General features: G+C 38.2%; 2 protein-coding genes across 2 annotated transcripts; both read right to left on the bottom strand.

Moving 5' to 3' along the window:
* Positions 1 to 74: 74 nt before the first annotated feature.
* Positions 75 to 6258, bottom strand: MXD3 (MAX dimerization protein 3). The gene is made up of 6 exons (XM_070933793.1): positions 6097 to 6258; positions 5270 to 5384; positions 3991 to 4020; positions 2631 to 2745; positions 1359 to 1527; positions 75 to 815 (listed from the first exon to the last, which is right to left on the bottom strand). The coding sequence occupies exons 1-6, from the start codon at positions 6164 to 6166 to the stop codon at positions 622 to 624; spliced, it is 693 nt and encodes a 230-aa protein (XP_070789894.1). The 5' UTR covers positions 6167 to 6258; the 3' UTR covers positions 75 to 621.
* Positions 6259 to 12571: 6313 nt separating this feature from the next.
* On the bottom strand, positions 12572 to 26742 carry ZFYVE28 (zinc finger FYVE-type containing 28). The gene is made up of 12 exons (XM_070933792.1): positions 26613 to 26742; positions 25040 to 25177; positions 23867 to 24069; positions 22868 to 22957; positions 22569 to 22658; positions 20586 to 20687; positions 19423 to 19575; positions 18783 to 18919; positions 17683 to 17796; positions 15537 to 15623; positions 14289 to 14401; positions 12572 to 13660 (listed from the first exon to the last, which is right to left on the bottom strand). The coding sequence occupies exons 2-12, from the start codon at positions 25145 to 25147 to the stop codon at positions 13529 to 13531; spliced, it is 1329 nt and encodes a 442-aa protein (XP_070789893.1). The 5' UTR covers positions 25148 to 25177; positions 26613 to 26742; the 3' UTR covers positions 12572 to 13528.
* Positions 26743 to 26963: the final 221 nt, after the last annotated feature.

Raw genomic sequence — 26963 nt, 5'->3', positions numbered from 1 at the left:
GACCAGAGAATTGGTAGCTATTGATGAATAAATGTTACAAATTACTAGGTTAGGTTATAATTAAAAATGCCAGTTATCAAAAACCCACTGAGTACATCTTAAGGTGGTTCACCTAAGTCAAAAGGTCAGAAAAACCTAGATTTTGCAATGGCAAAAGGGTCTCTTGAAGCAAAACTTTAATATTAGTCCATTCAACAAGACCCATTCATATAAAAAAAAGCTGAGCATAGCATTTACCTGTTGTGATGTGGATTTTTAAAATCCTCCCTGTAGATAAGAGCTAAGTATCTTTTGTTTAAAATGCCTGGGGGTCCTCAGCAGCCCAAGTCTCTGCAGAATGGATTTGCCTGTTCCACAAACCTTAACTAGGATGGGGTGTAAGATGCAGCTATCCAAACCAAGTGTATATCAATTATTTTGAAACCTCACTCTTCTTTCTCTTGCCACCATGTGTTACGTATAGTTAGCCAGCTTCAGTATGTAACTCTTTTAACAATTGTCCTAGTTGGTTTTGTGAAGAAGGTGGAGATGCAAGACTTGGTTTGATGAGGAGGTGCAGTCTTTTTTGTAAGAAAGGGGGGTTCCTCTTTACTTACAGAAAACAGTCTTATAAACCATGTATCAGTTACCCTGCCACGAAGTAATTTCTGGAAAGCTTGAAGCTTGTCTAGATGAATGCTGTCCTCCTAACTGAACTTCTGTCCATAACCAGAAGTTGCTGACATTGGAATAGCTGTGCTCCTGCTGAGTACTGAAGGCAGCCATGACATCTCCAATGCTAGCAGATGCCAGGCCTTCTACATCCACTTCCTCTTCTGCAACAGAACAAAAAAAACCCCTTAGCATTATGCTTTATTCAAATGGAATGCAGTCTCTCTTATACTAGCTTCCTTTTCAACATAGCCACAGCCAGTTTTCCTCGAGACCACCTATTTCCTGTTGCCTCTGCCTGTCCAGTTCAGCCCAACAGAAGGGTATATTCTGGGTCCTGTCAATTAAAGTCATCTTGCAGGACCCCAGAAAGCCTACATACTGTTGTAATTCTTGCCCTCTGGAACGATCTCCCCTGCTCTGAGATTTCATAAGCCTTCCTTGTGGGAAGCCTCGCTCCCTTTTTTTGTTTTAATAAGTTGTTGTTTAGTTGTAGGCTGGGAGCCATGTGGCCTATAAAATGAAAACAAATGTAAATCTGGCTCAGTCATCCTCACCCTAGGAGGTAATCACCAAATTTACCATGCCTTTTTATCATTAACACTGTAGCCAGTGACTTTCTGCTTATCAGACTGTGCATTTTTTGCTGCATAACTTGTCTGCATCATGAAGATGTAGCACTAGAATCATTACTGGGCATTGCCCACCTGAGTCAGAATGCTCAGAGGAGAACCGAGAAGAATCCAGGCTATCTGCTTCTGCCTTTTCCATATTCAGATGGGCTTGCAATTCTTCTAAGCGCTGGTGCAAATTCTGCTGCTCACAACGTAGCCTCTCTTTCACTTCTTGAGCTTTCTGTTCCTGGTGTTCTAGCTTCTGGGAGTGAAAGAAAATAATATTTGGAGTTACAATTGAGATTCTTTTATTTCATATCTCCTAGAAACATTACACTGATTACTGTTGGAAACAAAAAATAATACAGCCACTTTCTCAAATTCAGCTGGAAGCATTTACTAGGTAGTCCATCCTAAACACAAAACTGAAGAAATTATAAAAAGTTACTCTTGGATGGATTTACGATTTCTCCCTTTGTTTTCATTGGTTCTTAAAACTTACTTGAAGGCTGACAGGGTTTTGTTTTTAATATAAATTTTATTAAAAGTTTAAAAGAAAACAACTAATACAGAATAAAGGAAACAAAAGAAAACGCGTGCAGAAAAAAGCTTCTGATTTTCTTTGTAGCATATATGTAATGTTATATAATTGTCTTATTCTATGATAACAAAAAAGGCTCACTTTTTTCTATTCTATTTTTTTTAATCAAAACCATGTCATAGGTATAATTTTTTCCATTTCATGGAAAAAGTCTACAAGGGTTTTCCAGTAATCAAAATCAAGGAAGTCAATTTAGCCATCTCTGCAAGTTCCATCATCTTCACCAACCATTCCTCTATTGTGGATAGTCAATTTTTTCCTCTTGAATTTTTTTGAATAAGCTGCAAATGTCATACATAAAAGCACAAGTTCTATGTGTTTTTTTCTAGCTATCCATAAATCCCAGTTCAGAAAGTTCTGATTTCAATTGTACATTAATCTTTAAAATCTTCTGGATTAATGTATTTATTTGTACCCATTTTGTTTTGGATTTTTTACATGTCCACCATATGATTAAAATGTCCCTTCATATTGTTCAAATTTCCAACAGAGATTTGAAGTTCCTTTATACATTCTAGACAATTTCTCAGATGACAAATTGGTTTTTCCTTCTTTATTCATTTCTATTTATTGACTTGATCATGCTTAAACCTTTTTTTCTATTTTTCAGCTTCAAAGGCCATGGGTTATTTCTAATAAAATATTAAAACTAGAAAACTCAATACCGTTTGCAAATTACCAACAACTAAACCAGTCAAGAAAGGCAGTCTAGTTATTCCCAATATTATTACAGCTTCCTGGAAGAAGCGAGGTACATTACTTACTTTAATGTGCAATCTGGCACGATGCAGGAGACTAAGCATTGTGTAACGAGAACGCTCTGTATTTGTGGGGATCTGCTGCTTCAACTGTTCTAAACACTGCCGTAGCTGGGCCCTTCTGCTGGGAAGAAACACAGACTGTGGACAATCACATTTTAGGCAAAGCCTTAATTGAATTCTAGATTCCAGAACAAGGCAGAACCACATTTTCCAAAGAGTAGATCATTAATATATGTCTGATCTCAATAATTCCTTAATTCCCAGATTTTCATATTGAGTCACCACTTTCTGGGTGGAATCAATTCAGAGGAGACAGGGTTTTTAAAACTAATTGGACCTGAAAGTGATGTCATTGACAAGACTCATTCATACTTTGCATGTGCAAGCCCACGGCAGGCTTGCTCAGGCATGTAGGAAACTAAACCAATGAGTTTAGCCATCTACTAATCACAGTAATTTCATTGGGTGAATAGGTTATCTATAGCAATTTATCATTTTTTAGCATTACAATACTGAAAATCTAAGGATTGGTGTTATACTAGGCATATTTGTATACTATGGAATCTGAATCTTTTATGTTCCTTTGCTAATAAGAATATAAGTAACTCTGGTCATTGAGATGTGTATGAGAGAGACAAGCAAAGAGTTAATGATCTTGGTCTGCATTTCAACTTGAAAATACATACATAGAAAATATTATCTACCATCAACTGTATTCCTAGTTCAGTTTCATTGACCTGAAATGAGAACAGCAGTAATAACAAGCTAATGAAGAATCAGCTATCCGCACTTTAGGAAGCCTGAAATATATAGATACTTAAAATATTTAGGAAAAATAAATCTGGAAAAGAATTACAAAGAGCAGGAATTCATTGTCTGGAATTAATGAAATATTCTTACCAGGGCAAGATAAAGACCAAAAATATGCATTTTCTCAAAACTAAATTTGGCCAATGTTAACCTTATTCACTTGTTGGTGCTTAGTTTGTTATGCAAATTCAGCCTGGTTAATTGATGGTATGATACATTGTGTAAGCTAGAAAATGGTTAACTTGGTAAACAGTTCAAATGAACATATGAATAGTATGAAATTATTGAGAAACAGGTGAGGGATGTTCTTGCACATAAATGGAAGGAAGGACCCAGAAAGGTCATTTCCTGATTCAGAAAAAGAAAAACATATTTTAAAATGATGACTCTGGAGCCTAAACTAACCCTGAAAATTAATGGAGGAATTGGGGCTCCTAATTATTAATATAGCTAGGACTAGGCAGAAATAAGTCCAACCTTCCTCCCTAGCCAATAAAATGTGGGAGAGAGGAGCCTAAAAAAACTCAATTAGAATATTCCTTCTTAAATGTACCTGTGTTTCTCCAACTCATTGTGTACAGACCTGAAAGGAAATAGAAACACAAATCAAAAATGATGAGCTATATTTAAAATTCCAACAATTGATAATTTTTTTCTATCGATATCATTCAGTGAAGCAAACTAAACGCATTCATTCACACCGAAATCTCTTAATGTTTAATTTCAACCTTCCTCTTTTATGCAAAGAAGTAAGAGAGGGGTCAGTAATCTTTTCCATTCAAAAGAAAACCAAAAACTTGCTGGATTTGCTAAAAAAGAGAATATGCTTATGCAACAGTGGCAAAATCAATTAAAAAAATATCAATACCAGTAACTTAAATATTAAGGAGTAACATCTTCATTCATTGCACAACCTTAAAAGAGGTAAAATATGAAATTATATAATTAAGTCTATAAGACTCAAAGTCAAGTCAAAGATTTAAATCCAAGTCTTTATATACTTCAGTACAAAGTGGAAAAGTATTATGAAGCATTCAGAAATGCTAAAGGAATAACTAGTCAATCTAATTGCTACTAAAAAAATACTTCCAACAGGTATCCTTTCAGTTAAATCCTGCTTAAATTTCACACCCAGCCTCCATTTCCTTTTGATTATATCTTTTTCTTTCAATTGAAAAGGCATTATGAAGCACCTAGTTCATTCAGAAACTCCAAAGGAATTTGTCTTGTTTTCTTAAACCAGTACTAGTCAATCTAATTGCTACTAAAAAAATACTTCCTGATATTCCAGCAGTCATTCCTTCAGTTAAATCCTTAAATTTCACACCCAGCCTCCACTTACTTTTGACTATATCTTGTTCTTTCAATTGGAAAGGCTTGGTTACTACACCCCTGTGTGAATAGTACCTTTCTTCTTCTATTCGACTGCTCTTCCAAGTACTTTTTCTCCTTTTAGTGAGAGAAATGAAACTAAAAGTAGACGTAAAAACACAAAAACTTGGTCTAGGGATTAGTGGCTCTCAAATTCTGGCCTCAGGACACCTTTACATTGTTAAAAATGACTGAGGACCCCAAAGAGCTTTGGTTTTTTGTGGATCATGTAATTAGTATTTATTAAAAATTAAAACAAATTTTAAAGCTTTTGACTTCACAGACCCCCTCCCCCCCAAAAAGGGTCCCCAGACCACACTTTTAACGCTGGCCTGAAGGAAATGCAACCTTTTCCAAAGACTTGGTTTTCCAGATCAGGGCAGTGCTCCTCCTCGTCTTAAAGTCTTCAGGGAAAAAGGTATAAAAACAAACAGCTTGAGGTTTAACTGAAGAAGCCTTACCGGAGGTTTCTCTGGGCCTTTTGTGTTTTCGGCCTTCTCTGCGATTGTAACACATCTGGTCCGCAGTAAGGCGAGAGAGAAGCATAGCCGTGTTCGGCTTCTGGTGTGTGGATAGATAGATAGATAGATAGATAGATAGATAGATAGACAGACAGATAGATAGATAGGTAGGTAGATATAGATAGATAAGATATATAGATATAGATATATAGGTAGGTAGATAGATACATATAAATATATAGGTAGGTAGATAGATACATATAAATATATAGGTAGGTAGGTAGGTAGGTAGGGATGGATAGATAGATAGATAGATAGATAGATAGATAGATAGACAGACAGATAGATAGGTAGGTAGATATAGATAGATAAGATATATAGATATAGATATATAGGTAGGTAGATAGATACATATAAATATATAGGTAGGTAGATAGATACATATAAATATATAGGTAGGTAGGTAGGTAGGTAGGGATGGATAGATAGATAGATAGATAGATAGATAGATAGATAGAGATATATAGGTAGGTAGATATAGATAAGATATATAGATATATAGGTAGGTAGATAGATACATATAAATATATAGGTAGGTAGGTAGGTAGGTAGGTAGGTAGGGATAGATAGATAGATAGATAGATAGATAGATAGATAGATAGATAGATAGATAGATAAAGACGTATAAATATGTTTTAGAGGTTTCAGTCTGCCCCCGCTTTCCCACTCTCTCCCTTCCTCCCGAGAAGACCCAGTTCAGCCGCCCTCCGGTTAAAAGCCATAGACGCGTCGCCCCCTTTTACCGCCCTTAAGAGAATAAGGAATACCTCTCTCTCTGCGCTCCAAATAGTCGGCCGCTTGAAGCAACACCTGAATGTTGCTACTCGTGAGCTCCATGACAACGGGGGACCCGCGCAAATAAGAACTTCTTTGCAGCCCTGATCACGCAACCGGTTCACCGCCTTCAGCAACCAACCCCGGCCATACCCCGCCCCTTCGAACGCTCCGGGGTTCTGGTTCCACTCCTTCTCATCCACGCAGCAGCTCTTCCTCCGTGGGTCTCCTTCGGGGAGCGCAAATCAAGAAGGATGAAAGCCAAGCGGGGGTTTTTTTTTAGGCTCGGGGCGTCCTCGCTGCCTTGTTTTGAATCTTAACCTGTGTGCTGGGCGCGGCTAGGGAAAGCAGCGCCTGTCATTGGTTGGAAGACGCGACCAGACGTTTATCCATCACTGCCCTTTCGAAACAAATTTGGGCGGGTAACGAGGAGGCCTGGTATTTGAACGGAGGGCGGGGCCTGCACTCTGCTTATTGTTTGGAGGAAATAGAACAAGACACTTTTTAATGCTGCTTGGGCAGAGTTCGGTTTTATAAATTACAGGCTTTCGCTTTCGTAAATTACACGCTTTTATGTGTGTACATAGTAAATGAATAAAAAAAGAACGTGGTAAAATATTCTGATCCGTTAGAGAGGAGAGGAGAGGAGAGGAGAGGAGAGGAGAAAGAGAAGAGAAGAGAAGAGAAGAGAAGAGAAGAGAAGAGAAGAGAAGAGAAGAGAAGAGAAGAGGATCTGGAAGGGACCTTGAAGGTCTTCTAGTCCAGCCCTCTACTCAAGCAGGAGAACCTATACAATTTCAGATAAGTGGCTGTCTAGTCTCTTAATCTCCAGTGATGAAGCAGGGTTGCCAGGTCTCCTTCCAAAAAATAGCGGACAAGCGGAGGGGAGGGGGTGTTAAAGTAGTAAAAAAAATTTTAAAAAATTTACAATTAAATTATATATTTTCTTACAAACATTTTAACACGTATTAAAATAATCACTTCAAAACTTTACGTAAAATATTAAATTACATTTTACTTTGCTGTTGTGTGTATTTTTTATTTGACTGCGCAGCTTTGATCAATTCTTTGTGTTTAAGGAATAATTCTTTAATTTCAGTACAACGTTGAGAAATATTAAAAAATATACAAAGTTCACTTCAACCTGATGGTACAAGCAACCGGTTACATTCGTCAGTCCACAAATTTCCCATGACGCTGAAAATTCATTCAACATTCAACGGAATTGATGCACAATACTGGAACAGTTTCAGTAAACTCGGAGCTGGCTCTTTCTTGAAAAAGTATGTCCACTTATCAAGGGATGAATTGCCCTGCAGATGAACATAAACTTCTTCTAAGGCAGAAATTTCATCGAAGAGAGTGTTGGGTGGAAGTTCTTCTCGCCATGGTGATAATAACCAGATGTTCGTCATTTCTTCTAAAGTTGGAGGATTATTACGATCAATTAGATTGAAACAACTTAGATTCATATACTGAATCGGTGAAATTATACCACTTTTCTAGGTACGCAATGGCTCTTTGATACACGTTGATGGCTTCTTTCTTGAACTTTTGCACGGCATTCTCAGGCAAATGTTTTTTACGTAAGGTAAATAAAACGTTCATTCCAAAAAACTGCTCATCATATTTTTTTTTGCAAAGAATCACGCAGCTTACACATGATAATGTGAAAATCACATGCAAGAATTTTCTTGCTTTCCAGCTTCAGTAGGGTGTTTTGCATTATTGACATGAAGAAGTGCGTGAAATATAAATACAGTTCTGAAATTGTTGGTTCATCGTCCTTTGCGAGTTCATTTTCCTGATCCGAAATAAGGTTCCAGATAACCTTATGGCATTCATTAGATCCAAGAGAAATAAAATACGATTTTAGAGGTATCCAGTTTAAAAGAAGTCTTTCAACCGCTTTAAACGAACTTAACCAACGTGTTGAAACATGGCGCAAAACTTCATGGAATTCTGACTCACTAAACTCAAAAAATGATTTCAACTCTTCTCGTTTCTTCGCAGAATTTGAAAATTCGGCAAAAACCTTCAGCACTACATTTTCGATATCAAAAGATAACTGCTTTAATGCATTTTTTGCGCTGTTGTGTAAAATGTGATTACTGCAATGAGCAGCTACAATATTGTCATTTTCCAGCAATAATTTTTGGTAAACAGATTTGTTCACTCCATAATTGACCGATGCATTATCTGCTGAGTAAGCTGAAACATTATTTATTTCCAATTCGTTATCACTAAGAACTTGACAACTTGAACAGCTGATTTTTTATTGATGTAGAATCTTCGAAAGAATCCTCATAAAAGTCTAAAATTTTCACACAGTCCTTCTTCACAAGTAAAATATTGTGCAACAACAGGATACATTTTGCGATTTTCCTTGTTTGATGCGTCAGTGGAGAGAGAAAATGGAATTCCAGTTTTAAGATCATTGAGAACCAACTCAATAGAAAAAGGATACAAAACCTCATTGACAATAGCTGATGATTTGGTTCTTCCACAAGACATCTTTTTTACAATTTCTGAATCATCAAAAATTTGCTTCATTAACTTAATACCACAATCTTGAGCCAGGAAAGAAATATGGTGTTTGATCCCATGGTAAGTTTCAGCCATTTCAGCTACAGTCACTTTCTCACTGAAAGAGAAGTCTTTAACAATGAAAAACGAATTGATTCGCTTGTTGTTGGAAGCTATTTTCTCCTTATCTAAATGATTTTTTGTGCTTGCATGCTGTGTGACAGCTTTTATACCATTATATTCAATTGTGAACAATTTCTGACACAATTTACAGTAGGCCGTCGTATTTGTTCTGTCGGTTTCGTTGTTGGTAATCCATGCAAAAGTAGCTTCCCAGTCTTTGGTGTATTTGCACACTCCTCTCTTTCGTTTTAAAGAATTCGAAATCTCGCCGCTGTCACTCTCATCACTCGACGCCATTTTAGGTCAGTTGACACAAGCTACAATACATTTTAAAAATGTGAACTGACTGTACATAATTTTATAATATATTTTTATTTTAATCTCATTAATTTTTTCGGAGAATCGAATTCAATGGATATTCGATCTTTATCTCATTCCAATTTATGAAAAAAAAAGACAAAACGCGATTCTCCTATCCTTATTCTCTTAGACTGTACAGCTTTAGATTACGTACCATTTCATCATAAAGCTTTTGAATAAAAAAAATGTCCACTATTTTGTGAAAAAAAATAGTGAACATGTGAAAAAAATGGACTGTCCGCTCAAATAGTGGACACCTGGCAACCTTATGAAGCACCCACAACTTCTGATGGCAAGCTGGTTAGTTGTCCTCACTGTTAGGAAGTTTCTCTTTAATTCCAGGTTGCTTCTGTGGATTAGTTTCCATCCATTGTTTATTGTCCTGCCCTCTGGTGGTTTGGAGAATAATTTGATCCCCTCTTCTTTGTGGCAAAGCCCCTCAAATACTGGAATACTGCTATCATGTCACTCCTAATTCTTCTTTTCTCTAGACTAGCCAAACCCAGATCCTGCAGCCTTTCTTCATATGTTTTAGTCTCTGGGCCTTTGATCATCTTAGTTGCTCTTCTCTGAACTTTTTCCAAAGTCTCAACATCTTTTGTAGTATGGTGAGCAAAATAGGTTGCAGTATTCCAGGGGTGGTCTTACTAGGGTTTTTATAGGGTTTTTATTATTTATTTTACCCTTACTAGGGTTTGATCTTGAGTAATTATGATCTATGTTTACAATGCCCATCGATATGTAGATTCATGTGTGTGTGTGTGCTGCTAATCTGTACCTAGTTAGAAACATGATCAGCATATACGTTACTACTTTTAGGGAGAAAAAAATATTTAGAAGGCAAGAGGCAACACATTCCTTTAAGCAATACACATTTATAATCTATTCCATAGAATAATTCAGGCAACTGGGCTGGTGATACATCAGTACAGTAATAGAAACAAACTTCATTTATCCTTCACAAGGCTGGGTGTTGCTATAAAAGCTCCTGAAGCCATATGATTCTACCTGATGATCTCCAGCTATGCTTAATTGATTATGATTCTTGATGAACGTATCTTTTCTTTTATGTACACTGAGAGCATATGCATCAAGACAAATTCCTTGTGTATCCAATCACACTTGCCGAATAAAAAATTCAATTCTATTAATTATAATTCTCATATTGCACAATTAATAGGTGTTGCAAAAAAAAAATACAACCCTTCCTGCTATAAATTCACAATGTAGTCTTACCTTCAGATATAATCCACCCCTTAAACTTTCTCATATGCAATCTTAGTATACATTTAAGGCATTCCAAGGATCATGCGACTTGCAAGGAGTCAAGACAACATATCAATTTAGTAAATTATCCTCATCCATGAACAAAGCTTCCTGCATAGAAGTGTTTTTATTTTAAAAAATAATTGTAGGCAACTCATGCTAGGAATCATGAAAGGGTACATCTATGACTAGCTATTTATTATTTTTGTATCCATGTTGCCTGCAAGCAGATGTTTTGAAGATATTCTGCCTCAGCTACCACTACCATGGCTCTGTTTTGGGGAATGAGTGGGTTGAGGAATGTTATTTGTTACAGAACAAAATTGTGTTGGTGTTGCCATAGTTGGCAAGATATGAGGGACAGAAAGCAGCAGTCCATTCCAGAAGCAACTTTATTCAGCAGAGAGGCAAAACTCCGATGATTAAGATCTAGTGCAAGTATGTCTAATGTAAAGATATATTAGAAGCCAAATTTATTGTATTTAATTAATGGTAGAGGGAGGGCTGCACTCCCTAACACATCTTTAAAACATACAATTGTAAACATAGGGTGTGCAATGAACATGTGGAATCAAGTACCTACTTTTCTTCTCACCTGGACATTCTGTTTTTCAAAATTTGAATGGGATGAGTTTGTTTGTAATATGTCATATTTTTCAGTGAAAAAGGTTCTTCTGCAGCTACAGTATGAGAAACAGCAAATCTGAAATGAGATGGTATCTTAATGGATATGAATTTGCATACCTACATACTTGGGGGCATATTAAAATTTATGCTCCATTCCAATGGCATTTTTCTTTTACTGGCTTAAACATAGCCATTGTTAGGCCCAAGCCCAAATGTAACATAGCAAAATTTAATCCAATTCAATCTTTTATTTGTTTACACCTAATGGACTAAATCTTACCAGATTAAAGCTGTAACTCTGTCTAAATATATCCTAAGAGATTCTAGGAAGTAGCTACACTGAACTTCTTCCTCCTTCCCCCCCATCCAAGGGGTGACCTAGGCTTCTGATAAGATTTACCCCTTCCTGGGAAAGCTGTGTTGCCCAAACTCCTATCCACCAATTCTCCAGATCAGACATGAGCATTTTACTGCTCTGGGACATATCCGGGCCTTTGGCTGTCTCTGGTCTGCATGAGGTCAATTGGAAATTAGAAAATAAAATGTAAACAAACGAATTGCAGGACGTGGGAGAAGCAGCAGACTGCACTCCTTTAATTGTCTGGAGAGAGAAAAGCTTTTCTGAGTGGCAGAATGTGGCTGGGTTGAAGCACGATGTGGCTCTGCACTCCCTCCTCCCTTCTGCCAGTGGCAGAATTAAATTCAATCTATTAATTTGGCCCTTTGTAACAGTCCCGGTTTCTCATGTGGCCCCTTGCTCACCCCTGCTCCAGGTGCACATTCCATCATAGCCTTGCACTCAATAATTTCTAAATTGTGAATGAATTTGTAGAGGACTATGGCTTGAATATTTTTAAAGAATTATTTGGACCCCAGTTATAAATTCTGTTTTTTAAAACTGGAGTAACACTTCTTTGTTGCATATCAGCAACGCAGGTAGGGGGAAATCATCAGAAAACAGATTTTTTCTGATTATGAACAAATTGTGCAGATCTTAGGCAAGAAAGACCAACAAGGGAAAGATTATTGAAATGCTGATTTACATGTTACTGTTAATAGAGATCTATATACTACTTCAGTCAATAATGTTATATAGCATTCTTATAATATTCAAGTATAAAAATGTCAAAATCTTTTCCCATGCTAGCCAGGTGGTTCAAGTTCCCCTTTAAGCTTCTCCTGGATGACTCATGGGCTGAAAGACATGCATACGTTTTGTGTGCAGTTAATAAATATTGATACTTGCTATTCAACTGACATCAAAGAGATTATCTAGCACATAAGGCACTAGAGCCAAAACCAGTCACCCACATTTACACAAGCTGACAAATACACAAAATCCTCTGGTTGAAATGAGGTGGAAAAGAAAAATAGCACAGCAACAAGATTTGTAGAGTCTGTATTTGCAGCAGCAGATTCTGTCTGTCAACACCCAACAGCTAAATCCAGCAAAAGCAATTATTTTGAATTCAGAATACACAAGATGGCAATAGCAACAGACAGCATTTTTCAAGTAAAAAGTTACTTTATTCAAGTTAGACTTGATTTTATGCAGTTTCCTTGGCAGCATTATGGAAATGATTTGTATTGCCTTCTTCTGGGATGGATGGATGGAGATGAGAGAGAGAGAGAGAGAGAGAGAGAGAGAGAGAGGAGAGACAGAGGGGGGGGGGAGAGAGAGAGAGAGAGAGAGAGAGGGAGAGAAAGAAAGAAAGAAAGAAAGAAAGAAAGAAAGAAAGAAAGAAAGAAAGAGAAGAGACAGGGAGGGAGAGAGAGAGAGAGAGATCTTTTAGTGTAGCTAAGTTTGCAGGATGATAATCAGCTCATAAGTCATTTCAGAAAGAGTTGTATGAATCCCAGATACTGTAGGTTTCCAAAGCATCTCCCACAGTGTGGCAGAAGAGTTTACATATATACATTGCATATGAACAGTGTTGCAGCCCTTACGTACATCAAGAACTGAAGAGCAAAAGCCCATGGCTGTCCTCCACAAATTATTGTTGGAAATCGAGGTCCTGCCTTTCAGTTCCAACCATATGTATCCTAAAGCCCTTATTGCACATGCATCCAAATCTGATAACACAATCTCATTTTTTTGGTTAAAAACCAACCTTAGGACAATAAATTACTCTTAGGTTTTACCAGAAGTCAGGTAAATAGCACCAAGTAATTTCTACATGGGCCATCACTCCATTATAGAAAAAGCCAGCTTTATTAGCACATAGAAGAGTTTGTTCAGACTTCTTTAATGATAGATTCTAGTTCCCACTCCACAAATCCCAAGAGTTCTTTATTATAAAAATGCAAGAGTTCATTCCCCCTTTCAAGAACATAGTGCTTCTTCCTCCAACCCAACTCTTGTCTGACAACCAAAAGCCCTTTGTTTCACCCCCTGGAGAATCCTAGTAAGACAGGTGTGATTGCTCCCATAATCCTTTGCTGGTGAGACAAGCTGCAATTATCTTCCAGTTCTTGGAGGTTCCTCAGGCACAGATGGCATTTGATAAATCCAGAAACTGATGCTCACAGGCAACTGGCATTCTTATTTGTTGAAGGCAAGTGGGTAGTGTAGCAGTGTGTACAGATGCGGACTGGCTTCAGATGCCTAAAATGGGGCAGTGCTGCCAAGTGGGATGAGCAACGAGAGCAGAAGATCTGAAAAAAAAATGTCCATCAAGAGCAACTTGATAACAAGCCTCATTTCCTTTGTATGAAAGAAAGTAATAATGAACCCAGTGGTGGGATTCAGCCAGTTCACACCACTTCGGGAGAACCGGTTAACAACTTTCTGAGCAGTTTGGCAAACTGGTTATTGGAAGAAATCATTAGGGCAGAGAACCGGTTGTTAAATTACTTGAATCCCACCAATGAATGAACCTATGTATGAACTTGAATTTAATAAATGTATGTATAACTAGAAACATCCAATGAAGCAAACTGAAGTAGAAAGGATAATAACCATGGTTTAACACCCAATCATAATTCAATTTAAGGCCCAACACAGGAATACCCAACAAGCTGCAATTTAATCCTTTCTTTTACATGATAGGCTACTCCATTCCTCTTTCTTACTGCTCTTAACTGCCTGGTAGCTCAGTCCCAAACCCCTGAATAGATTGCCTCTTTCAGTTTGTCTTACTAGAGATCTGCATTTCCGATCCCCCTTCCAGGCACAAGAAGGATCTTTTTGGAAAATAATCTAATTCATGAATTGAATTGAACTACAGCTCCCACCATTCTTGGCTCCTGGTTCATCTACCCCAAAGTAGCCCTGATCGCTTACCTTCCCACAACTCCGGCAGTGGTGCCGTCGCCGAAGAAAAGTGAAAGACACATGGCAAGCCATACAGTGGCTAGAAGTGCTGTCTGGTACCCAGTCTGGTGGCACCAAAGTATCTATAAAGGTATAGAAGAGTAGTTGGCAAGATAGTTGTGTATCAGTCTTCTAAAGCCACTCAGAATCATAAAGTCCCCTGTCCCAATTTTTCAAGTGTCTACTGTCTTTATTCAAGTAAATATCCCAGAATAGTCAGGCAAAGAGTTCATTAAATGGAAAAAAAACCCCTAAATTAAGGAAGCAAAAATCTAGGGAAACCCAGGGAGCGTCAGAATAGGAAAAACTAATACAGCTCAGGACATCAGACTGATATGCCTCTATAAGATATCAATGGACTATGAACATTTGACAAGTGAAGCGTCATTTATCAGATAATGTATTTACGTGAGTGTGGGTGTGTACACGCACGCCTTTGAGTCAGTCTTGACTCCTGGTTACTGCCTGGACAACTCCCTGCCTGCTCCCTAGGGCTGAGAGAGAGATTGGTCCAGTGATGAAATCTGAACCGGTTTGCCACCGGTTTGCTGGCCGCGCATGTGCGGTGTGCGCCAAGTGCGTGGTGCACATGCACAGTGTGCAGTGCATGCCAAATGTGTGCTATGCGCATGTGCAGTGTGTGCAAAACACGTGCTGTGTGCATGCGCAGTGCACGCCAAATGCCCGCTGTGTGAACATGTGCAATGCGCACCAAATGCACTCTGTGCACGTGCGCATGCATAGTACATGCCAAAGGCATGCTTCACACAGAAAAAGGAGGCTTGGGAAGGTAAGTAGAACAGCAGGGGGGGAACAGCTGTGCCTTGCGATTTAGATTCACTGCAGGATTTCCTGCTTTCTAGCAATTTTAAATTGCATGGCACAGCTGATCGTCGGAAATACCGGTTGGGAGGACTACTGGTTCGCCCGAACCGGTGTGAACCAGTAGCATTTCACTACTGGATTGGCCCCAGGTCACCGAATTGGCTTTGTATCTTAGGTGGGACTAGAACTCCCAGTTTCTAGCCTGGTACTTTAACCACTACTCCAAACTGATCCTCAGTAGTGACCCTAACTATACCTAGATTATTCCTAAACATAGGAACATTTTCTCTTGCAAATATTGGTTGCAGCCGCTTTGTGAACAAGGTCATCAGAGGCAGAACGCTTGCTTATTAGGAGCCTGTAGAGAACCCATTGCACACTTGGAGCTCTTACCTTCTCTCCTCACACCTTCTCTGCTGCTGGAGCAGAGAGCACAGTCTGTTAAGAAAGGTGCTGTTGGTGCCACACGGAGATCCAACTCTGAAAAGGGGAAAGATATTAGCCTACAGGGGCTGCTGCCACTTAACGGAAACATTTCTGTTCCAAATATTGAGCAAATAAAACATTAATAGCCATTCCCAGAACTGTCCCAAAGGTGTTTTTTCAAGAGGCAACTGGACTTTCTTGTCTTGGATGACTGAGAATCTCCATAGACATTTAGCTATGCACTTTGGGATGAACGCCCTTCGAATGGTATGTATATGTTTACGTACAGTAATTTTTTTAAAATGCAGAGTGAGGAAAAGACGTAAGAAATAGCAAACCGAATAAATTAAAGGCAAGAAATGAAAAAGAAAACATAACTATTTTATGTATACTATTCACTATATCTTTCCATATCCTTTTATCCTTTCAAACCACCTCAATTCTGTGACATTCATACACCTTTTCATAATTGCTTTTTGTTTTTCTCAACTGTTTTCTCATCAACCCCATCTGACTATGACTCTCTTGGCCTTCCTCTTCCTCTCAACCTATTCATTTTCCTCTTCATATATTTGTTTTGCAATCTGATCTTCATTCATTCTGTGACACCAAACCAACTCAATATACTTCCTTTCACTGGTGGTTCATGATTGTATACAATCCACATTCATTCATCATTCGTTTAGTTTTTTTGCCCTGTGGTTTTACTATGCACCCTTAAATTCAGCCAGTCACTCACTTAATGACCATTCATTCAGCAACCACTTGAAGATACAACAACACTGAACAAATGGTAGTTACTGTATGACTGTCCTTGAAGTTACGAACATGGTATCATCCTCAGTCACATAGACAAAATTTGGGCACTTGGCAGTCTGCCTGCATTTATGAGCACAATGTGTGCTTAACTCATGTGGCCTTGTGAAGGCTCTTGGGCACATCATGTCAGCAGCTAAGGAAGACAATAATGACCAGCAGGGGTAAGTGGTGGTGGAGGAGGAGTGCAAAGGAGCCAAAAGGGAATAGATGGGAGTGAGATAAATGGAGAGGGGAAGCTGAAGTTGAAGTGAGCATGCAGGGCAGGAGAAACATGAAGTCCTTGCCTGTCGGTCCTCATCTAACAACCACAACCAGGACTCTTGGAACTGCTGTCACTGCATGATGCAGTCACATTATGCTTCGCCTAACAACTGCTTTGCTTACTAATGGAAATTTTGGTCCTGATTAGAGTTGTTAAATGAGGACTACTTATACCCCATTTTTACAGCATTCATTTTTTCTTAATATTCCTAGCTCTTCCCTCCATATAACAAAGTGATAGAAGCATGTTTTTCTTCAGTTTTTTTTTTCTTCTTTCAACAAACATCCATTCACAATGGATCATATACTGGCCACAGCCTTCCTCCTGCTATTTCCACAGTAGTTCTCCACCCATTTTCCTTAGGATACATTCCATCAATTACACAAATCCTATTTGCTCTAGCTTTCCATCATCTATGTAAAATTTGTAGGCTTTCAGTCTGTTTTCCTCTAAAATGCAACTACTACTGTACATGCATTCATCTTGACGAAGGAACATGATTGTCCTAACAGGTTATACTTTGAATTCTCTTAGGGTTCAATTCAAACTGGTTTGGGAGAAATAGAATCATGCTACCTCTGGAGTAATGTGAACTTGATCCAAATGTAAACCAATATGTGCAGTTAATAGAGTTGAGGCTTGTCAGTTGTGGCACCTAAGTGAGAAATAAGTTTCCTTATTTGAACCTTTTAGGTGATTTTATTCTGGCAGATTTTTTTTTTTTCATTTAGAATCTCTGACATTTTTACTTTGCTCATTCTCCAACTGAAAGAAAGTAACAAGGGAAGATGATTGATGAATCACCTGGAGCAAGGGATCCGATCAACTACAGCTATCCTGGTAATTAAATGCAACTGATCTAAGTGTTACAGGATCCCGAATCCTGATGCAACACTAACACTATTACAGAACCTGGTAATTTTTGGAACAGCACTGTATGCCCTCATCATAACATGCCATCTTCTTCTCATGCTGCTTTGCACATGGTGACAAGGTTATGGAGCTGTAGGTTAGCAAAGAAGATTCACTCACGTCCAGTGTCTGTCACCTCCAATTCTTCCACTTGGGAGGTCACAATTTTAAAGACACTCTTCAGAATGCTGCGCAGGTCACTTGCAAAATTAGTTTGGAGCTGGTCTGCCACTCCTGCCAAAACACAGCATTTTGAGCATTTCACTTGCACATGGGGAGGGGATCATGGCAGACTTTGGTACAAAAGACTCCTTTCATAATAAAACAAAATACACAATAAGCAAATATTTTTATTTGAATGTAATCGATACAAAATGCCCTGTTTTTATTAAATTATCTAAAACAGAGCAGAGATTTAAATATCTAAATAGGTCAACATGTTAGAAAAGAAAACTGGTATACAATGATTTAAACAAATACATTTAAAGATTATTTGGGAGCCAACTAGAAAGTCAGCACAATGCCTAAAATGAGCGGAGATGTACCCAATTCAAACATATTAAGCCATCTATTCTCAGTTTTGCCATTTAGGGGTAGTACTAGCCATTCTTACAAGATGATTGTAAAAAAATTCTAAACTAAAGCAAAAAAAACAAAATATAATAATAGTGCAACAAATGAAACAAATCCTTTTTATAAGCAACAAGGAACTGGGTACATTGTTGCAACATACCACATATGGATCTGCTCAATTTTATTTTCTTAACATGATTAAGGTTACCTTTAGGCTAAGCTTTGGTTTTTTGGAACTTTGCTTCATTTTAGTAGGACTTTCAGTTCTTTTCTTCTCTCCACTAATTTTTGCAAAAAAGCTACAAAAATTCATCAGATCTAGGAGCATTTATCTGGTACACTGAACTTGTTCTACTGTACATTTATTTCCAAAAGGAAATACCTCACCACTTTAATAGGCTTTATACTTGTTCCTAACATAAATAGTTCCCAGTTACTGATCTTATCAGTAAAAATGAACCATGGTAGCGATGGATAGCTTGAAGAAAACCATATCCTTAATTACTACTGACATTTCTATGTTGCTCCACCCTAAATGATTGTGAGTGGCTTACAGCAGAATATCCTTGTTTAATCATTATTTTGCAAACTGTTAGATAAAAGCTAATAGCTATCATGCTATAGAATACAAGCAATGGAGCACTCACCAGAAATACAGACAAATAATGTGTGAATCATGTCCTCTATATTGCGGTAACGGCCTCGTAATTCCAACCATCGAGAGTTCAGTGGAATATCTGTGAACATTCCTCTCTGAGCACTATCAGATGCCTGCACAAAAGGCCTGTTAAGAGGAGAACAAGCCTTTAGAAAAAATGTAAAGAGCTTATTTTTATTATTGTTTTTCAACCATACCCTCCCTTAAAAATCTGTATGCCACTCAAGGAACTACTGAAATAATGTTATGCACACATCGTGTCTCTGCTTTAGCTTGGGGACAAATGAAAATATCAACTCTTTACATATTTTTTAGGAAAGAGAAACATGACCACATGAGACTGCAAGATATAAAGGATCAAACAGGCTTGAGTCTGTGGCTTCTCTCTCTGACAGCTTCTGTTATCCATCCACCCCTTTCATCTCAAGTAGTTAATGCTGGACAAAAACTTCCCATTTAACTGCATACTACAAAGTATCGCGGGGTCCTGACCTTTTGATGGCCACAAAAGACCTTCTCAGCAAGTTGTATATGAATAGCACTCCCAATTTATAAGATGAAGTTAAGCAACCCTACATTCAAATGGGTAGGTGGAGACTGCAGGGGAGGAGAAGGTTCTTAGTCACTACCTTGGTACAGATGGGCAGGCACACTGAGGTGCAAAACCCTGGAGGTCTGGAGAGTCCCTATTACTGCAGGGCTGTGAATCTGCAGTGCATTCATTCAGCACACGTTTCTCCAGCTTGTATAACTCCTCCTTGGAAAGCACACGCAGCAAATCCCTGTAAGAGGAAGGGTCCATGAAGGAAACATCAGTGATCAATTAAGTGATCCTAATCTACAGGATGGACAGCTGTGTTCCAACAATACATCGGAAGGAATGTCCTAAGGGTGCTTTTTCAAGAGGCAACTGGATTTTCTGGTTTTTCTTTGAAAACGTTTTGCTTTTCATCCAAGAAGTTTTTTCAGCTCTGACTGGATGCTGGATTTATAAATCCTTCCATTCCCTACCATCCAGTCAGAGTTGAAGAAGCTTCTTGGATGAGAAGCGAAACGTCTTCAAAGAAAAACCAGAAAGTCCAGTTATCTCTTGAAAAAGCACCTTTGCGACAACCATGACCTGGATGACTGGGAATCTCCACAGACATTGGAAGAAATTGCTGCTCCAAATTGCCCATATGGTATGATGTGAAAAGCAATGCAAAGCTAAGCATGAAAAAAAATGGGGGAGGAGCTCATAACATGCATAAATATATTGGCCCTGCTGCCCACTAAAGTAGTAAACTATTGCATTTCTCCATGATATGCATCATACTTTATTTTCAGAATGTCTCATCTCATCTTCTGCTAACTATTTAGAGAAGAAAGTCACTTTTACAGTCATTGCCTCCTACTTTTAAGGACTACCTTAAAATGGATAATTTTGATGGCAATCTTTTATCTGTTAAAATGTACTCAGGGTTGCTTCATTTCATCAGAGAGCAACACAACAAGAACTGAAGTTTTAAAAAAACCATCCCTCTTTTTTAAACCCATGACTATGTTAAATCATTGCATCAGTGAGAACACATAAACAAGAAACTACGTCTCTCTCCTGTACTTAATTACTAGATATAGAGAATGTCATCCCAAGTGAAAGAATTTAGGCTGCAATCTGAAGTGCTTTGGTCCAGGAAAAACACACTTAGAGTTCTGTGGAATATACAATTTGGAAGCAAAAACTTCCACTAACCCCCCCCCCACTCCTTAATGATTAATTGTATTCCTATATAGCAATGCTATAGTCACATACCTGATTTTTCTAAGCAAGACATAAAAAGGGCTGAAGACTCGAGAAATCTCCTCTGGTCTCCTTTCCAAATTGAGGGGTCCATCTGGATAGATCAGAAGGCCACTGCATAGAAGGCAATAAAATAAAATGCCAATTGGGGTACCTGACGTCCATTAGAATAAAAGTACTTGACATATACACACAGAGTCTCATGGAAAGCACAATCTTAGTAAAACCAGATTGTTCATTTTTTAATTCCTTTTAGCAATCATTTTTGAGCATATTAATGACACCGTCATAAGTGTCACCTTGCTTTCTGGAAGGCCTTGAAGAGCTGATTCTTCCCTCAAGCATTGGTGTAGGATGAACCCAACAAGATGATATGTGGATGTGTGGGAGAGTGTTGCCCTAGGGGTACCAGAGTTTTTATTATGCTTGTTTGGTTGTTTGGTTGTTTTTATTATCTTGTGATTTGCCCAGGATTGTGGTTGTAATCCATAGCTACAGTATATAAGTCTTTTAAATAAAATAAGAAAAGCTATACAGTACACCAAGTTGTCTAAGCCTTTCATAAATAAGCTTTCATTTTCAACAGCTTTCAGAATTACTTTTCTTGAGCCCTTTCATTTCTTACCAGTGGCTAATGTTGACCATAATGCATTTTATAGAAGTACCATTACTGCTTTTTTCCAAGATAGGAGATACAATGTTTTGAAAGACTATTGTAATTGGAATTTGGCAAAACCAGAAATGAATAGATTTGCCATTAGCAAATACTATCTTAGTAAGGATCCATAGTAAAATAAAATTTGCTTTTGAAAGACCAACCCAATTAAAAAGTTGCCACTTCTTCCATCCTTATCCCCACCTCAGGAAAGGCAGGCAAGAGGGCTGTTTGAAAAGAGAGCTATCCAGAAAATTTGAATTAACCATCTTAGTTCATGTTCTACACCAGCTACTAAGAATAACTTGATGGCAGTGTTGAGAGATCAGCAGGGTTCCTTTCTATATCAGGAACAAATCTGATATGCAGACTCCTGTGCTTTAAAAAGCAGAAACAAGTTCATACATATGATGAAGATCACAAAAACATGAAATGTGATTTTCAGATGAAGGGAACTAATATATCACAAGAGAATTTCAAATGAATTTAAAGAAAAGTTGGACCCTTTACTATATAAATTCTAATCAGGAAACAGATTCCCAAAGTTTTATATGAAATAACAATTTTTAGACATAAATCAGGGTTGCAGTTATGTAGCAAAGGAGGAGAAAGAATTTCATAAATTGCAAAGCACTCTTTGGAGGAGCATATTATAATCACCAATGTCAACCATGCAGAAAAGCACAAGACGCAAATCTGAACTCATAGTAATAATTTACTGAGTAAATGTTTTGTCAAATTACTTGTTACAAATTCTTCTGCTAGGAATATTTATTTTTTATTTATTTTATTAGATTTCTATACCGCCCTACTCCCGAAGGACTCAGGGCGGTGCACAGCCAAACAATAAAAACACATACATACAAAATTTAAAAATAGAATAAAATCAAATTAAATAATTTTGGCCCCGACAAATTTAAAACCCCAAACTTTAAAAACCAATTTAAAATTGAATATATAAAATACTAAAAGATATTTAAAATTTTAAAAATCTTTTATAAAAGAGGGGGAAAATTAGGCCAGGCCGGCCTGGTGAAATAGTAAGGTCTTTAAGGCGCGGCGGAAGGTGCGCAGATCCGGGATCCTCCGTATCTCTGGGGGAGCTCGTTCCAGATAGTAGGTGCCCCCACAGAGAAGGCTCTCCCCCTGGGGGCCGCCAGTCGGCATTGTTTATGGATATATAATATCCATATAATATATGGATCATGCTACTTTTGATCATTAGAACTCTCACGTCCAACATTTTAAGAATTCCAACCTACAGAAGTCTGCTTCTATAGTTTCCATCTTGTAGGTGGCTGATTTGGTAGTCAAACACCAGCTGTTTACTAAACACATACCTAATAATAGCTAGGCGTGGAATGGTGAACATCAGCTGGGGTTCATATCCATCAATCATCTCCTGAGTCAAATAGCCAAGTTTCAAAGCTCTAGGTAAGCAAAGAGAATGAAGGCAGAGAATTAGAAACTAAATCTGTGGATCCGTCTAAATTCCAATTGATTATTTTGAATGTACATTGGGCCAAGATAGTTATCCAAAGGAATGCTTAAAGGTTTGCTTACAAAGTCTAGTATCATTGTATTATATATGTGCTGGCTCAGACTACAGAGAGTGAAGAAGCTGTGTCAGAATGCTCACCTAGCCACGGTTTCACAGAAGAGTACAACTATCTCCTGCTGTCTATAGATCTCTTCAGGGGATTTAACAGAAACTAAAGATGACACATAGCTGGAAAAGAGACAAAGTTTGAAGTCCAAATGAACATACAATGCAACCCCTCTGCATTCAAATCCCCAAACAGTTTCCCTCTTTTTGTTTCTTTATCAAATACTATTTTGCTATCACTCCTTAATATAGGTAGCCCTCAACTTACAATCATTCATTTAGTGACTGTTCAAAGTTATAAAGGCACTGAAAAAAGTGACATGATTATTTTTCACACTTATGACTGTTTGCACCATCCCTATGGCTACATGATCAAAATTTCGATGCTTGTCAACTGGCATATATTTATGATGGTTGCAGTGTCCCCAGATCATGTGATCACTTCTTGCAACCTTCTGACAAGCAAAGTCAATGGGGAAATTAGATTCACTTTAAAAACTATATTATTAACAACTGCAGTGATTCACTTAACAACTATGGCAAGAAAGGTTGTAAAATGGGGCAAAATTCACTTAACAAATATCATGCTTAGCAATGGAAATTTGGGGCATAATTTTGGTAATTGTAAATCAAGAATTACAATTGTAAATCCAGGATTATGTGTAACTAATTGGATTTATCCAAGAGGTTTTTGGCATTAGTTTGTTTATGATCCAAAGAACAGCAATTAGGATTTTTCATCTCTGAGTTCAGCTATCACTTATTGCTCCAGTTCAGTTTATTCAGTATATTACCTAATATACTTTATCAAGCCTTGTCCCTGTAGCTACCTTTTATTAATGAGCACCCTCACTCCAAGCAGCTGTTTTCATCTCAAAAGGTTTGTTCTGCTTATTGCTCTCAAGGTCAGGGACTCACGGCCCACACTGTGGTTCCTACTTCTAACTCTGACCAAAGTCCTTTCTAATCCTGATTTCTTTGTGGGATTAATAAGTAGGACATAAACTGATATATAAGTGAATTTAGTCATACCTCAGTTCAAACTCAGCAAAAAGCACATCAAAGCGGATTAATGCTCTCCGGATAGTCTCTGAATAAGGTCCAGGTTGGTTTAAGCTTTGCTCTCGGAGTACCATCCGCACCACCTCTAAACTGCATAGCAAATCTTTGGCCAGAGGACGCAGCCGTACTCCATCTGCCTCCTCCACATCAATGTAGGTGCGTGCCATAAGACACTAAAGGGAAAAAAACCAAGAATACAGGAACGCTCCTCAGCTACCTTTCCACAAGCACAACAAGTTCTAACCCAGCTACGTGAAGGATGCTGAACAACAAGGCCCTCCCCAGGACATCACACAGCCCATCACAAGATTGAAATCCTGTAGGCCAGCTTGGAAAACAGCTATTCACTTAACATCTACACAGTTTAACCCTGACAATGCCTGGAGAGAGGAATGGTCCAAGGTACTTTTTGTGGCCTGTCTATTACTGATCCCCCATCAAACCACCTGGTTTTGACTTGCCTCATTTTGTGTGGTTGAAATTGAACAGAATTAGGTGTGATATTGGAAGAAGTGTGAAGAGGAGGACGAGGAGAAGGAAGAGAAGAATGAATAAAGAAGAAAGAAAAGGAGATGATGATGAGGAGGAGGAGGAAGGGGAAGAAGGAGGAGGAGGAGGAGGAGGAGGAGGAGGAGGAGGAGAAGAAGAAGAAGAAGAAGAAGAAGAAGAAGAAGAAGAAGAAGAAGAAGAAGAAGAAGAAGAAGAAGAAGAAGAAGAAGAAGAAGAAGAAGTCTTTCCCCAACACAAATTGTTGCAGAGCAATACTCACAAGGTACTCTAGTTTTAATTTCTGAAATAATTCCAGGCTATATCTCAGTAAAGATGGAACCTTCATGTCCTAAATATTCAGCAACCATCTGGACCATACTAGATGATTTGTGAGCCACTCAGAGTTGTGGTGTAAAATGGACAATCATATACATATTGTAAATACATAAATAGCATTAAAAAAAAACAGGAGGTGGATATTGGAACAGCAAAACCAGATTATCAGAGAGAATGGTCACGCAAGTGCTTTATATCTGAGTACAACTCCATTTACATTATATATTAAACACAATACAAAAATAGGAGACATTTGATTTTACCAGAGCATATTTTTTAGCTATGGTGGCATCTCAGTGTCTTCCCTCCATGACTCACCTCAGCAGCAAACAACATATGGTTCCGTAAGTTGTCCACTAGAAGGTCTTCAGGGAATTTGATGACATAGTCACGACCATGACGTTCCTTGGGGATACATTCCTCCATGATCTGTTCTATGATAGCCAGTAATTCAGCCTGCCAGAAAGAAAAGAAATATTTCTACTTTTTCTAAAAATATATTTGACATTCCCAACATATCAATAGACAGTTATCCATTCTTCTCAGATCCATACTGAAGGGCAAATTCATAGCCCTGCATTTGAGCTAGAAATTAATAAAGCTACAAAGAATCAACAAACCATAAGAGAGCACTTGTAATATGCTCTACACCAGGGGTGTCAAACTTGCATCGTCATGACGTTGTCATGTGACATATCATGTATTTTTCCCCCTTTGCCAAACTGCGTGTGGGCATGGCCAGCGTGTGATGCATCCAGCCTGCGGCCCGCAAGTTTGACAGCTCTGCCCTACACTGAAATCAGTGAAAAGGGGAGGATCCAGAATTGAGTTTGAACCATTTGCAAGAATGGGTCACTTTTTTCCCCTTTAGTTAAGAGATAAAATTTTACTTTGGAAATATAAAATTATTTTAAATAATTAGTAAAACACTGTACATTGCTGCAAAATGTCCGTATTTCTTCTTGCCACTCAGTGCATTACAAGCTGCACCACACAACTGGTACTCTGGAAACAAGGAAAACCCAGATTAACCTTTAATGACAGTTTGGTGTAATGGTTAAGGCACCTATCTGGAAACCAGAAGACAGGAGTTCTAGTCTTGCCTTGATTCCAAAGCCAGCTGGGTGACCTTGGACCAGTCACTGTTTTTTCAAACCTAGTAAAAAGGCAGTGACCAATCACTTTGAAATCTTGGCAAGAAAACTGCAGGGAGTTGTCCAGGCAGTTGCCCGGAATTAACACTAATTTGAAGACACCACCAACAACAACATTAATGTCTCAAATTCAATCCGAAAACATCTGGAGCACCACTTGAACACCATTGGCATTGACAAAATCACCATCAGTCAATTGCAAAAGGCAGCTTTACTTGGAACAGTTTACATCCTGTGACAATACCTTTAATATCATTAAACAACATCTGTCTATCCCAGGCTCTTGGAAAGGACTCAAAAGGTGGATAAAAATGCCAATTGCAGTCTAAACACCTGGCTGTTTAGGCAGGGAACCATAATAAAAATCCTTTAGTTGGTTTCCCTGAGTATGATCAGAATTGTAATTTAACAAATTTGAAGGACACAGGCTAAGTGGATTAATGAGTCAGGCTATTCAACTACCAGGGTTTGCAGTCCAGCTTGAGTGGAAGTGGTAGGAAATAGGATGACAGTTCATGCCATAAACCTCTTACTTGACAGGAATAACTTCTAGTTCTGGAGTTCCATCAGGACAAAGGCAAATAGAAATCTCTGCAGGGATACATGTGGGCATACAGGAAAAATGCAAGGAGGAAGTTCCACTTCTGTTTGTGAATGCTGTACAGTTACATTCACCTCTCCTTATTGTTGATCTGCCACCACCTCGTACCTTTTGTTCTCCTCCAAAAAAATCATACCTGACTAAGATGCAACTGGTTTAACAGTGTCAGATACTGTTGAGGATCAGTCTCTACATCCAGGCAGTTGATTTCTGTTACCACTTGAGTCACTCGTTCATCAGCATAGAAAAACTGTGACAGCAGTCTTGGATCAGAACGCTGAGGAGAGAAAGAGAAGCCTGGATTATACACAGCCATACAATATGAGACAATCAATGTTCAACAGCACCTTAATTGCATGTATACTTTGATATAAACAAAGAAACTCCCTTGGTACAGAAAAGTAGTTGCCAGGTGAATTCTAATTTGGCTTTTTCCCCAATGTGCTTGTTTTCTATATCTGGGTAATTTTTTAAATTAAGGCCCACA

Source organism: Pituophis catenifer, unplaced genomic scaffold (assembly GCF_029215685.1).
Source record: "Pituophis catenifer annectens isolate HBS135680 unplaced genomic scaffold, rPitCat1.0.hap2 SCAF_2, whole genome shotgun sequence".
In the NCBI taxonomy this organism is placed as follows: Eukaryota; Metazoa; Chordata; class Lepidosauria; order Squamata; family Colubridae; genus Pituophis; species Pituophis catenifer.
The sequence above is the reverse complement of the archived record's forward strand: the minus strand, read 5'-3'. Positions and strand labels throughout refer to the sequence as shown.

Coding starts and splice junctions, on each gene's coding strand:
- MXD3 (XM_070933793.1), bottom strand. CDS start 6,166: ATGGAGCTCACGAGTAGCAACATTCAGGTGTTGCTTCAAGCGGCCGAC. Junction 4,021..5,269: donor AAGGCCCAGAGAAACCTCCG/GTAAGGCTTCTT, acceptor ATTTCCTTTCAG/GTCTGTACACAATGAGTTGG. Junction 816..1,358: donor CTCTGAGCATTCTGACTCAG/GTGGGCAATGCC, acceptor GTTCTGTTGCAG/AAGAGGAAGTGGATGTAGAA.
- ZFYVE28 (XM_070933792.1), bottom strand. CDS start 25,147: ATGGAGGAATGTATCCCCAAGGAACGTCATGGTCGTGACTATGTCATC. Junction 22,958..23,866: donor TTTGCTGAGTTTGAACTGAG/GTATGACTAAAT, acceptor TCTCTTTTCCAG/CTATGTGTCATCTTTAGTTT. Junction 19,576..20,585: donor GTCTTGCTTAGAAAAATCAG/GTATGTGACTAT, acceptor TTCCTCTTACAG/GGATTTGCTGCGTGTGCTTT.